Source organism: Octopus bimaculoides, chromosome 23 (genome assembly GCF_001194135.2).
Source record: "Octopus bimaculoides isolate UCB-OBI-ISO-001 chromosome 23, ASM119413v2, whole genome shotgun sequence".
NCBI lineage: Eukaryota > Metazoa > Mollusca > Cephalopoda > Octopoda > Octopodidae > Octopus > Octopus bimaculoides.
The window spans coordinates 33,330,457-33,341,979 of NC_069003.1; the positions used below are offsets into that span (position 1 = coordinate 33,330,457).

Genomic DNA, 11,523 nt, shown 5'->3' on the forward strand with positions numbered 1-11,523 from the left:
ATATATATATATATAGATAGATAGATAGATAGATAGATAGATATAGATAGATAGATACACATACACACACACACACAAACACACTTTTTTGGTGATCTTACCTTAATAGAACAGTCAACTATATATATATATATATACACACACAAATATTAAATGAAATAGAGAAATATATTTGATAAACTAACAATTTATTTACATTATAATATAATATACAATAAAAATTATAATATAATATATAAATAAATATATTATCAGAGTTTTATGTAGTTTTACAGGTGGAAATAAAATATGTTAACCCAATATTTTTATTCTATAAATATATATGCGTATACATGTTCAAATATAGATGATTACTCAAAAAAATATATGATTATATATAATATAACTACTTACATTTATTTATTGTAACCGATATAAACAATATTCTAAGGAAGCAACAAGTATAAAGTTCCAATTTACTTAGTTTATCAGAGGAAAAACCTCCGTAAATAAAATAAACAAAACATAGAGAAAATAAACTTTAAATAAAAAGTATATAATTTTTTTACTAAGTTTTTCAGTTGAAATTTATAGAAAAACAGAAGACGAAGACAGGTGTATGAACACCAAGCAAGAGCATTAGTTTGACGCTCAGGAGAAATGAAAAAGTCTTTAATGTTTCGAGCCTATGCCCTTCAACAGAAAATAACAAGAGAAAATAAACAGAGAGAGAATGAAAAAAACTTGTAGAGTTCAGTGATCCAACATACATACATATATATAAGTATGTATGTATGTATGTATGTATGTATGTATGTATGTATACATGTGTGTGTGTGTGTGTGTGTGTGTGTGTGTGTGTGTGTGTGTGTGTGTGTGTGTGATATTTTATACTGAGTGACCTATAAGTTCTAGAATGATTATGAAAGATCATTTAAATCTAATGAACTGAAGACACATAATTTATTATGAATAAGGTTTCATTCAGTACTCTTACATTCAAAACCATACATTCCATCTCTCATTCATCATTATTTTTATATATACTTTTCCCATGCTGGCATGGGTTGAATGAGACTTCTTGAGGCAGTATTCTATGGTCAAGATGCTCCCCCAAATGTCAACCTTGACTTGTTTTCAAATAAGGCAATTTATTCTGTGTCTTCATTCATTAAACTCTGGTCTGTGATCACAGCTGCTGACATAGTCTCAGTGTAAATATAAATATAATATATATATACATACATACATGTATATGTGTGTGCATGTGTTTGTTTATGTTTATATATATACATATATATGTATGTATGTATGTATATATGCATGCATGTATATATATGTATGTGTATATATGTATGTATGTATGTATGTATGTGCACACATATATATACACACACAAACACATACATAAATACACATACATGCATATATACATACATATAATATGTATATATACATATATATACTATGTATGTGTGTATATATATATATATATATATATATATATATATATATAAACAAATAGTAAATGAGTATATGCATATATACGTACAGGTATGTGCATACCGACATCCACCTGTATGTATAGGTGCATATCTGGGTACAGGACATTGCAAACAAAACGTAGACGAGAAAACACACAAGCCACATAGAGAACATTCTTCTTCATCAGCTACCCCTGTTTTAACACCGGCGTTTCGAATACACATAGACAGACAGACAGGCAGATATATAGATAGATAGATAGATAGATAGATAGATAGATAGATAGACTGATACATACATACATACATGCATGCATACATTAACATTTAATGATTAACAATCAGTAGTGTATCCTTTAAGGTTAATAACTTTCTCCAAACTGTGCAGGTAGTTTTCAATTAGTTCTGATTAATCAGAAGGAATTTTAGCCCATTTTCCAATGTCCTGTGAACAAATCTTGTGGGCGGAAACTGTTCAGAAAGCCATCACCACACATACACACACACACACATGCATACAAAGCATACATATGCAGCCACAGACTTCATAGACTAGGGTCAACGAAATTGACCCTAGGGTCAACGAAATTGTCTTTTCATGCTGATCTCCTTATGCATGACCACTCATTTGCATTTCACTGGAATGTGCTCACCCCATCACAGACTCTTTGCTTTCATGTTTTCCTATCACATGATGTCTTCCTGCTCCTGTTCTGAAATCTCAGATTCCATGCAATCCTTTTTAAGTTGTTCTTGAATTGCTTTCTTGGCTTATGTTGTGGTTGTATGCCTTGTGACAGTTCACCAAACAAAATTTGCTACATATGCATGCATACATACAAATGTACATACAGACAGACATTGCAGAATTTCAATTTAGATATTAAACACACAATCAACCTACGAAGGTTAAAGTCACTGCCTCTTCCTCTTCTCAGCCTAAACTGAAATATTTTCAAGTCGATAATGTCGCTTGTTTCTCTAGATATATGTTGCATCCTGTCATGCTGTTCTCATTCCACAATGAGGGTATAGTATTGGCTGTCCTTAAGTAAGTAAATGTAAGTTCCAATGAGTTGAGATGGTAACTACGAAAGACTACAAGAATCAGTTCATATGTGATGATTGCATGAAAGACATACCAAAGGTGTAATGGAAAGTAGCCATCCCCAACCTTTTTTGCACCAGGGACTGGTTTCATGCCAGACAATGTTCTCACAGACTGGGGAATCACGTGCACAACAAAACACAATTAAATGTATAATATATAATTTAATCATTACATATAACCATAGTACGCATGCACACACACACACACACACACACACACACATATATATGCACACATACACACACATTACATATATAATACATATATAATTCAAAAACATTGTGAAGACTGTGATAAGTCAATGAAATAGAAATAAAATTTTAAAATTTATTCTTTGGGTGGATCTCAGTACCGAATGATCCGTGACCCAGCACTGGTCTGCAGCCTGGTGGTTGGGGATCCCTGATGAAAAAGACAGATGGCAAATGACTGATGAACATTAAGTTTGCAGCTGAAGAGAATAGTTATGGTAGAAGATGACTATGGAGATATCACTGTGCTTTAGTCATGAATAATCCACAACAGCATGGAACATAAGCATTAAAGAAACAGGAATGATGGAGACTGGAACTGCAATAGCCTGGTGCAGAAAAAGGATGTTTGTATATCTTGGTTAAAATGATTTCACTTAAACTAAGGAGTGTCAAAAGATTTGTCTAAGGAATAAACAAATTCCACTTGAGCAAATTTGGAATACAATCTAAATAGAATAAAAACTGAAATAATTTGTTAATCTGCCATTTTATCTTTTATATTATTTGTTTATGTCAATCCTTTATGTTAATCTTTCATATCAACCCTTTATATTAATCATTCATGTTGATCTGTCATTAACAATTCATTAATCTTTCAAGTTACTGATTATTTTGTTTTTCTTTTTCATATTCAATTTTTCATGCTTGCCTTTCTTTCCTTCTTTCTTTCTTTCTTTCCTTCTATATTCTTTCTTCCTTTCATACCTTCTTTCATTCTCTTTTATTCTTCCTTCTATTTTTCTTTCTTTTATTTCTTTTTCTCCTTCTCTCTTTCTTTTCTCCTTCTTTTCTTCGCTTACCATTTATTTCTGTTCTTGTCTGCCCATGCAGTCTCCTGTGGATGGGGCCGATTCCGATGTGAAGATGGCAGTTGTATTGATTCCTTGTTGAAGTGTGATGGGGTGAATCACTGTAAAGATGGCAGTGACGAACGCTACTGTTTTAAGACCTCCACAGTATATCCAGGTAAACTGAAGCACAGCCAGTGTTTAATCACTGAGCTACCATGTTGTTAGAGGCACCTTAGTGAAAGTTATCTGTGTCATAGATTTTGCCAAGAATGCACTGCTTAACTGAAATATTGATATATGATGACAGAGTAGCTTTTTCTCCTTCACACCAAAGCACTTGCCTATCCTTAAGGTACCTGACCGAAAGATAATTTAGGAATAACCCAAGGTACTGTTAAAAAACTTGTAAGGAGACTTTATCCCAGAAGTTGTAGTTTTCGAGGTATCTCTCTCAGTGGTACCTAACTTTGTAACACTACATCCTAAGGCATTTGTTAATCCTTTGACTGCATGATTAAATTTCATGGTCATTCCCATAATTATGTTAATTATTCACTAAAAAATTGATATTTTATGTTTCTGCAATACTTCTTCATTATCTTCTGTGGGAATAATTTTCATATCCCCCACTAAAAGTATTTGATTCTGGCTATTTAAAGAGATATTTGATGAAATATGGGAAAAAAAATTTTAATCTGTAAAAAGTATCACTTGGGGTGTCTCCAATAGTCACAGTATAAGGAGAAGTTTTTTCTCGGAAGCCAGGAGTAAACCTTTCTGCAGTTAATAATAATAAAATTTTAAGTGGACTTATTCACTTTTTGCATTCAAAGGATTAAGGATATGATTATGAAATGGACAACAATTTTAAGGTACCTTCCTTAAGCACTTACACTTTCCACAAAAGTACCTGCCAGTGAAGCACCCTTTAACACGGTAGCAGTTCACTGCAGATCTTAACACTAAAATACTAATTGTTAAGGCCCAGTTTATGTGACAGCCATACCTTCATAAACCTTATTTTACCAAGTTATATATCACAATAGCACTTTTCTCTAATGATCCTATTATTAAAGTACTTTAAAGTTTGAAGTACTTATTACTAACACCACTACACAACCTTTCATTTAAGTTCTGTTGGTATCATGCAGATTGCTTAGGCATTAACGTAAGATATTCATTCCCAAATTGTCTGCTATTTATGCATTTTTTCCCATGGCACCTACCAAGGAATCACCTATTATCAAGATTTTGTCAACACAGTCTTAAAATACTTAAAGAATGCTAAGGTATACATCAACAACATCTGTTATTAAGCTGCTGGTCAGTGAAATATCATCTTTCACTGAGGAAATGTTGCCAACACCTCTGGTTTCAATACACAACTAACCAATCAGTAGGACTCAGTTTGTTCCTCCCGAAAGTGGTGCTCCTCAAGGCAGTTCTCTTCGAAAATTTTGGGTAATTTTATTCAATCGAAAGACAGATATTTTCCGCTTATTTAATGCTTTAAAAAAAATGAGGTATGAAATGCGATAAAAACAATAACTAAATAAGCCTCAAATCACGCACCAAAATTTTTTCTAGTTTTTCGTATGAATTCCTGAGTTTAGAATACAAATTCACAAAAATTTTCTAAGAATTCCATAAAATAAGAAAAATTTTTCTGGATAAAGTGAATTATCTCATGAGAATCAGCGTGGGAAATTACATCAATACATCAAATTTTAAAATTTTCACTAAACTTTAAAATCTCCAAAGGTGCAGTCAAACAGAATGTAACATAGCAGCTCAACAAATAGATAAGGATAAAAAAGAAAGTACCGAACTTTAAAATAACTACAGGGGGCGATATATTAGTCTTACGAATAAATATTAATAAAATAAACGTTGTATCTTTATTAGATAATATTGATTTTGTTCTATAGTTTGAAGCGTGAAACTACAAAAATAGGGAGGAAGGTATTATTGTATGACTATACAGACAAGGTTACAAATAGCGATTTCCACGTGTTACCAGAGAACATAGAAGTTTTTCGGTCTGAGTGGCATTAGAATCTAAACAACATATCTTCTTACAGAGGTTATCAAGTTTCAATATAAAATATTAGTGAAAATTAGGTTTACTTAAATGAGCTTATAGGAAACATATTGTACATGTGTCGTATTTGTACAAGCCAATTGGATAATTCATGTATTGAATAAACAATATAAATTATTAATATATATAACTTGGTAGACGGAGGTAAAGTGATTTCATGTTTCGTTCAGCTAAAACGTGCCTCATGTTGAGACTAATTGAAAGAAAGTAGAAATACTGTTGAAGGTTCTGATCGAAGAGAGCCAGAACCGAAACTGATCAGGATGCAGATTATCGAGGACAAACCAAAGCGATAAACAAAGAGAACATCTCTGAAACATCCTAGGTACATATCCCAAATGCCTGAAAGGTATATAAATTATTAATATATATAACTTGGTAGACGGAGATAAAGTGATTTCATGTTTCGTTCAGCTAAAACGTGCCTCATGTTGAGACTAATTGAAAGAAAGTAGAAATACTGTTGAAGGTTCTGATCGAAGAGAGCCAGAACCGAAACTGATCAGGATGCAGATGAGTTAATAAAACTAATGAAAATACCAAAACGTCGCCAAATTCGTCCCCTTCTATACTGCAAGGGACAGTTGCAATCAATAAGGATAAATCTAAACGAAAGGTACTGAAATTCACATGAAGATGAATATTTAATAACAGGGCTGAATTATACAGATGGTGAGTCGGCCAAAGTACGAATAGAAACACACACAGGTGTCGGAGAAGGGTTTGCATGATGTCTGTCTAAGATGCAAATGTGATATGTGAGCAAGATACAAATGAGGTCTGCGCGATGTGGATTCGGGATACAAGAGGGGCTTGTGTTTGTGCATGAGTGTGAAAAATGCTCGAAGACGTGTATAATGGGGACATGGTACGAGCGTTTATATAAGTAGGTTTGCAGAAGAGACTTATTCTATCGGTCTTCTTTGCAGAACTGCTAGCTCATGGGGACGTAAACAAACCAACACATTGGTGGGGACAGACACAAAAGCATACATACACATACACACAAAAACTGCACACACACACACACACACACACATATATATATATATATATATATATATATACACAGGGTGCATTCAAGAAGTTTCAGATGAGACATTTATTAATTTCAAAGAAGTAACAAAAAAAAAAAACTCTACTCCTTCAAAATAGGACCTTCTGACTTCAATGCACTTCTTGTAATGTTTCAGCCACTTCGTGAAGGCCCTTTGGAAGTCCCCCCAAAGTGAACGTGTCCAGGACTCTTGTCACAGCTTCATTCATTTTCTTCAGCTTCGGGAACAACCAAAAGTCACAAGAAACAAAGTTTAGGCAGCAGGGAAGATGAGGGACAGTTTTCCCCACTTTGCTCCACTTTGTCAAGTAGTTGGTTACCAGAATGGATTAATGGACGGGCGAATTGTTTTGGTGTAGATGTTCTGGCCTTTTTTATGACATAATTTCTTCCTAAACTCCCTCAAAACCTCCACAAAGTATTCTTTGTTGACCGTCTGAGTGAAGTTGAGTTTAAGTGGGTGTTGTAGGGAATTAGTAATAATGGTACACCCCTCCCACGTAATGAATGGAATAACCTAGTCACTATACGTAAAGAGGAGCAATGCGTACAAGAGTACGAGGTAGATTGTGCTAATAGCTATACTGCGATACCGAAGTGGGCGTATTAATAATCCCACACTAAACTAATACAACAGTGGCGACGACTATTTAAACAACTCATGAGGAATTAATAAACCAATTCACGTGAAGTTAATAGAAACTCGAAGAGGAGTTAAAAAAAACTCACAAAGTTGGTGTACGAAGTTTTCGATCAATCGTAAAAGTATGGAAAATTTGTTGGCAGGTTTGCTTGTGTTGCAAAAACAGCAACAACAACAACAGCTGATAGAGCAACAACAAATAATATTACAACAACAAATGCTGCAATTACTGAAGTTGTCAGGAAAGTCAGAAAAAGTGTTCTCGACAGACTGAGTGGCGAACTCCATAACAGAGTTCAAATACAAACCTGACGAAGGAGTTACCTTCGAAGCATTCTACAGAAGATCTGAGCAAATCTTCGAGAAAGAATGAAGATTAGGGTGATGAGATGAAAACGCGCTTAATCTTGAGAAAACTGTCGCCAACAGAACATGAACGATTCAGTAATTATGTACTCCCAAGAAAATCTTCGGACATAATTAACTTTAATGACACAATAGATGTATGGTGTAAAATTTTCAGTGAAATAAGGTCATTGATCAACACACGTTGGATGTGTCTGAACATAGAGAAAAACAACGTCGAGGACTACATCACATATGCTGGTAGAGTAAACAAGGAATACAAGAAGTTTAAGCTGGATGAATTAGCACCAGATATGTTCAAATGCCTGATTTTTACACAGGAACTTACTGCCGAAAAGACGCAAATGTTAGAATTCTCGCAAAGCTGGAACAAAACCGGGATGTAACCTACAAGTGTCAGAAGAATGTGAAAGGATAGTCAAATTAAGACGCAACACAGAAGAAATTGAACGTAAAGATCGTTTCCATGTAAAGCAAGGGTGAAATAGTCAGAATAGAGATAAAGTGTTTTCTAAAAAGCAGGACAAAAATCAGGAAATAAATCCATGTTTTGCATGTGGAGGTATACACATGAGGAAAAATTGTCCGTTTAAAAAAGGTGAGGGTGAATAAAAAAAATTATCGCTACATAAAATAACACTTCCTAAGGAAATCTTAAAAGGGGAGGTGTTGCAAGGAATTAATAGTAATGGTACACTGCTCAGACGTGACGAACGGAATAACATAATCACTGTAAGTGAAGTACGAGTAGACTATGTTGAATAGCCGTGTCTGTACTGAGCTAATAACTATACTGCAATACCGAAGTTGGCGTGTTAATAATCTGACATTAAAAGAATATAACGGTAGGTTATCTTTTAATGGATCTTATGTAATTAATTCACTGTTGATAATAGGTTGGTAGGTTGCATGTTAAAGATGAGAATGATCTCACCAATGGTTATTTAAGTTTACATATTTTTATTATCCGGAACATTTGCATTTACAGATTTACCTCAATTATTTGAATAAAGCAGCAGACATGAAATAGTTAATGTGATAAGCAATAGTCTTCATTTCATAAAACATTTTAGTTATTTATATACTTTCTACGAGGCCTGAAATTTGTGGGGAGGGGACTAGTCGATTATATCGACCCCAGTGTTTCACTGGTACTTAATTTATCGATCCCGAAAGGATGAAAGGCAAAGTCGACCTCGGCGGAATTTGAACTGTAGACAGATGGAATACTGCTAAGTATTTCGCCTTAGCTGTCAATTTTTCCTGTTTAAGTCAGCATAATATGCAGACATTTCTCATTCACATCTCATAAATATTTTTTTCTGTCTTGCTTCAAAAGCCTATGTTGTATAATATTTAGGTCTGTGCCGCTGGGACCAGTATCGCTGCAATAACGGACAATGCATTGACATGAAGCAAAAATGTGACCGAATCAAGCAGTGTTCAGATGGTAGTGACGAACAGTACTGTAAAGAAATAGTTACTGTACCAGCAGGTAATAACAGCGCACACTTGCATTATCTTCAATAAACTTAATAATCCAATACACACACATACATGCACACACATACATGTATATTTAGAAACCGCCTAACTTGCAGAACAAAGTGACAAAGTGCACCATCTTATTTGAAAAACTGTATTCTCGATCAGCCCGAACTGTTTAAGCTTAAGAATGAAGTAATTTTGTAGCATTGCACCGTCTTTATAGACACTGCATGCTAATTTGAATTAAATGAAGAAGTTTAGCTGTGACCAAGTTTCTAGATATAATAAATAGCTATACGACATTTGTCTCTCTGTGGACAGAGCATACACACACATATACACACGTGTGTGTGTAAAAGATACGCATTCATACATATATATATATATATATATATATATATATATATATATACCAGCAAATACACACATACAAACAGTATCTACATGTGTATACACACACACATACATATATCTTTCCTAAAATTTCGCACATGCTACACTCATTGGAGTCAACATGGTTATCACAACCATAGTTACACTTCCACCACCCTCTCTACCGACGCCACCACCACATCAGCTTGTAAACCTACTCGTTTTTATTTTCCCCCTGCTATCTCCCAGGTAATTGCAACTGGCATCAGTTCCAGTGTGATAATGGTCAATGTATTGAATCCTACTTAAAGTGTGATCGAATATGGCATTGCCAAGATGGTAGTGATGAGCAGCATTGTTCGAAACCAAATCAAAAAACAGGTAAGAAAAATACGGATTCGACGTTAAAAGCCTTCAGGGATTTTTATTTTCAATGACTGCGCAACCAGAAACTACTCCCTGTACTTTGGCTGCGCAAAGACTTCTAACGAGCTTTTGTATTTTCTAAAACCAGGGTCAAAATATTAACTCTTGCTCCGAAGTTTAGTGCAGGGGTACGTGGTTTACAACTTAGGATGTTACACCACACACACACACACATATATATATCGTGGACTCTCCCATCGTTAGACAACATATGAGGGTTCGGCAATTTCTTGCCGAACAACAATCATCTGTGTGAGGATTTGTCTGTAGTGATCTAACGTTTGTGCTGCACATAAGCTCACTCTCTCCATCAGATCGACATTATCTGTTCAGGTGCCACATGTCAGATGACGAAATGATCGCAGAGCAACTGGCTGAAACAAGTAAAAGATAAAAATAAAGGATTTTTTTTCATGTAAACTTAATATGGGATTAAAGCAGAGTGACTTCCCTTGATTAAATGTTGCTTTCGTGTTCTTGAAACTTTTTTTACTTATAAGGATCTTTTTATACCCTGTTTTCAATTCATTGAAAGCGCGGAGAAAAATAACAAGTGAACATAAGTTGGAAAAAGTAAACAAATGCATATATTATAAAACCCGTATACTTCGTTGTTTTGATTAAGATATTATTTTGCAGAAGCTTATATACAAAGAAAATAACATTCCATTATTAATGAAGGTACGCTGTGATTAGTTCAGGATTTGTTCAACAGGAGTAATTGTTGTGTTGTAACATAACTGAAACGCAATTTAGCGTGTTACTAAAGTTATGGAACTCGATACTTTTGGTCTGGGTTTGCGTTTATTTGAAGTTATGTTCTTTATTTATGGACGTGTGTAAAAACGTACGTTCGCATGTTTGTGCGTGTTCGTACGGGCGAATGGCTGGCTGGATGCGTATTTTGTGTGCGTGTATGTAAGTATTTTTGTTTGCATATCTGCTCTCCCCTCAAATGCCCCCCTTATCTTTATTTCTTGCTGAACACTAAAACAGCTATAAGGGTATTGGCCTAATCTCATCTACATGCTACGACTGTTTTGCTTACAACGTTCTGTTGCTATTTGTAACCTCCATTTCCCTTCTTCGATATCATTAAAGCCTATAGGAAAGTTGGTTATACATCATTAGATGTATACCTGACTTTCCTATATAAAATTAAAGAATATAACGGAACGCTGAACTCCAGACTATCAACTTAAACAACATTTATTCAGGTGGTAAATATATACATCTTTAGCTCTTGTTGACAGTTGTTACAGCTTCTGTGTGTGTGAGTATAGTTGTTAGGACGTTGTTATGTAGATGTGAGCGAGCTGTCGAGTGTAAGTCCGAAAGATGGAGAGTGACAGCTATACACGTAAAGAGACTGTCTCCAGGTTGGAATGTTGGAGACACTGCTTGACACGTCCATGCTCATGGCCGGCCGACCGAGAAAGAGATAGAATTAA

General features: G+C 34.7%; 1 protein-coding gene across 1 annotated transcript in view; it reads left to right on the forward strand.

The window, feature by feature from the left end:
• LOC106875180 (atrial natriuretic peptide-converting enzyme) overlaps nucleotides 1-11,523 on the forward strand; it is a 46,746-nt gene that overhangs the window by 793 nt on the left and 34,430 nt on the right. The window contains exons 2-4 of the mRNA XM_052975958.1: nucleotides 3,660-3,794; nucleotides 9,147-9,281; nucleotides 9,896-10,027. Coding sequence (XP_052831918.1) covers nucleotides 3,660-3,794; nucleotides 9,147-9,281; nucleotides 9,896-10,027 — 402 coding nt within the window. The remainder of the gene's footprint in view (nucleotides 1-3,659; nucleotides 3,795-9,146; nucleotides 9,282-9,895; nucleotides 10,028-11,523) is intronic.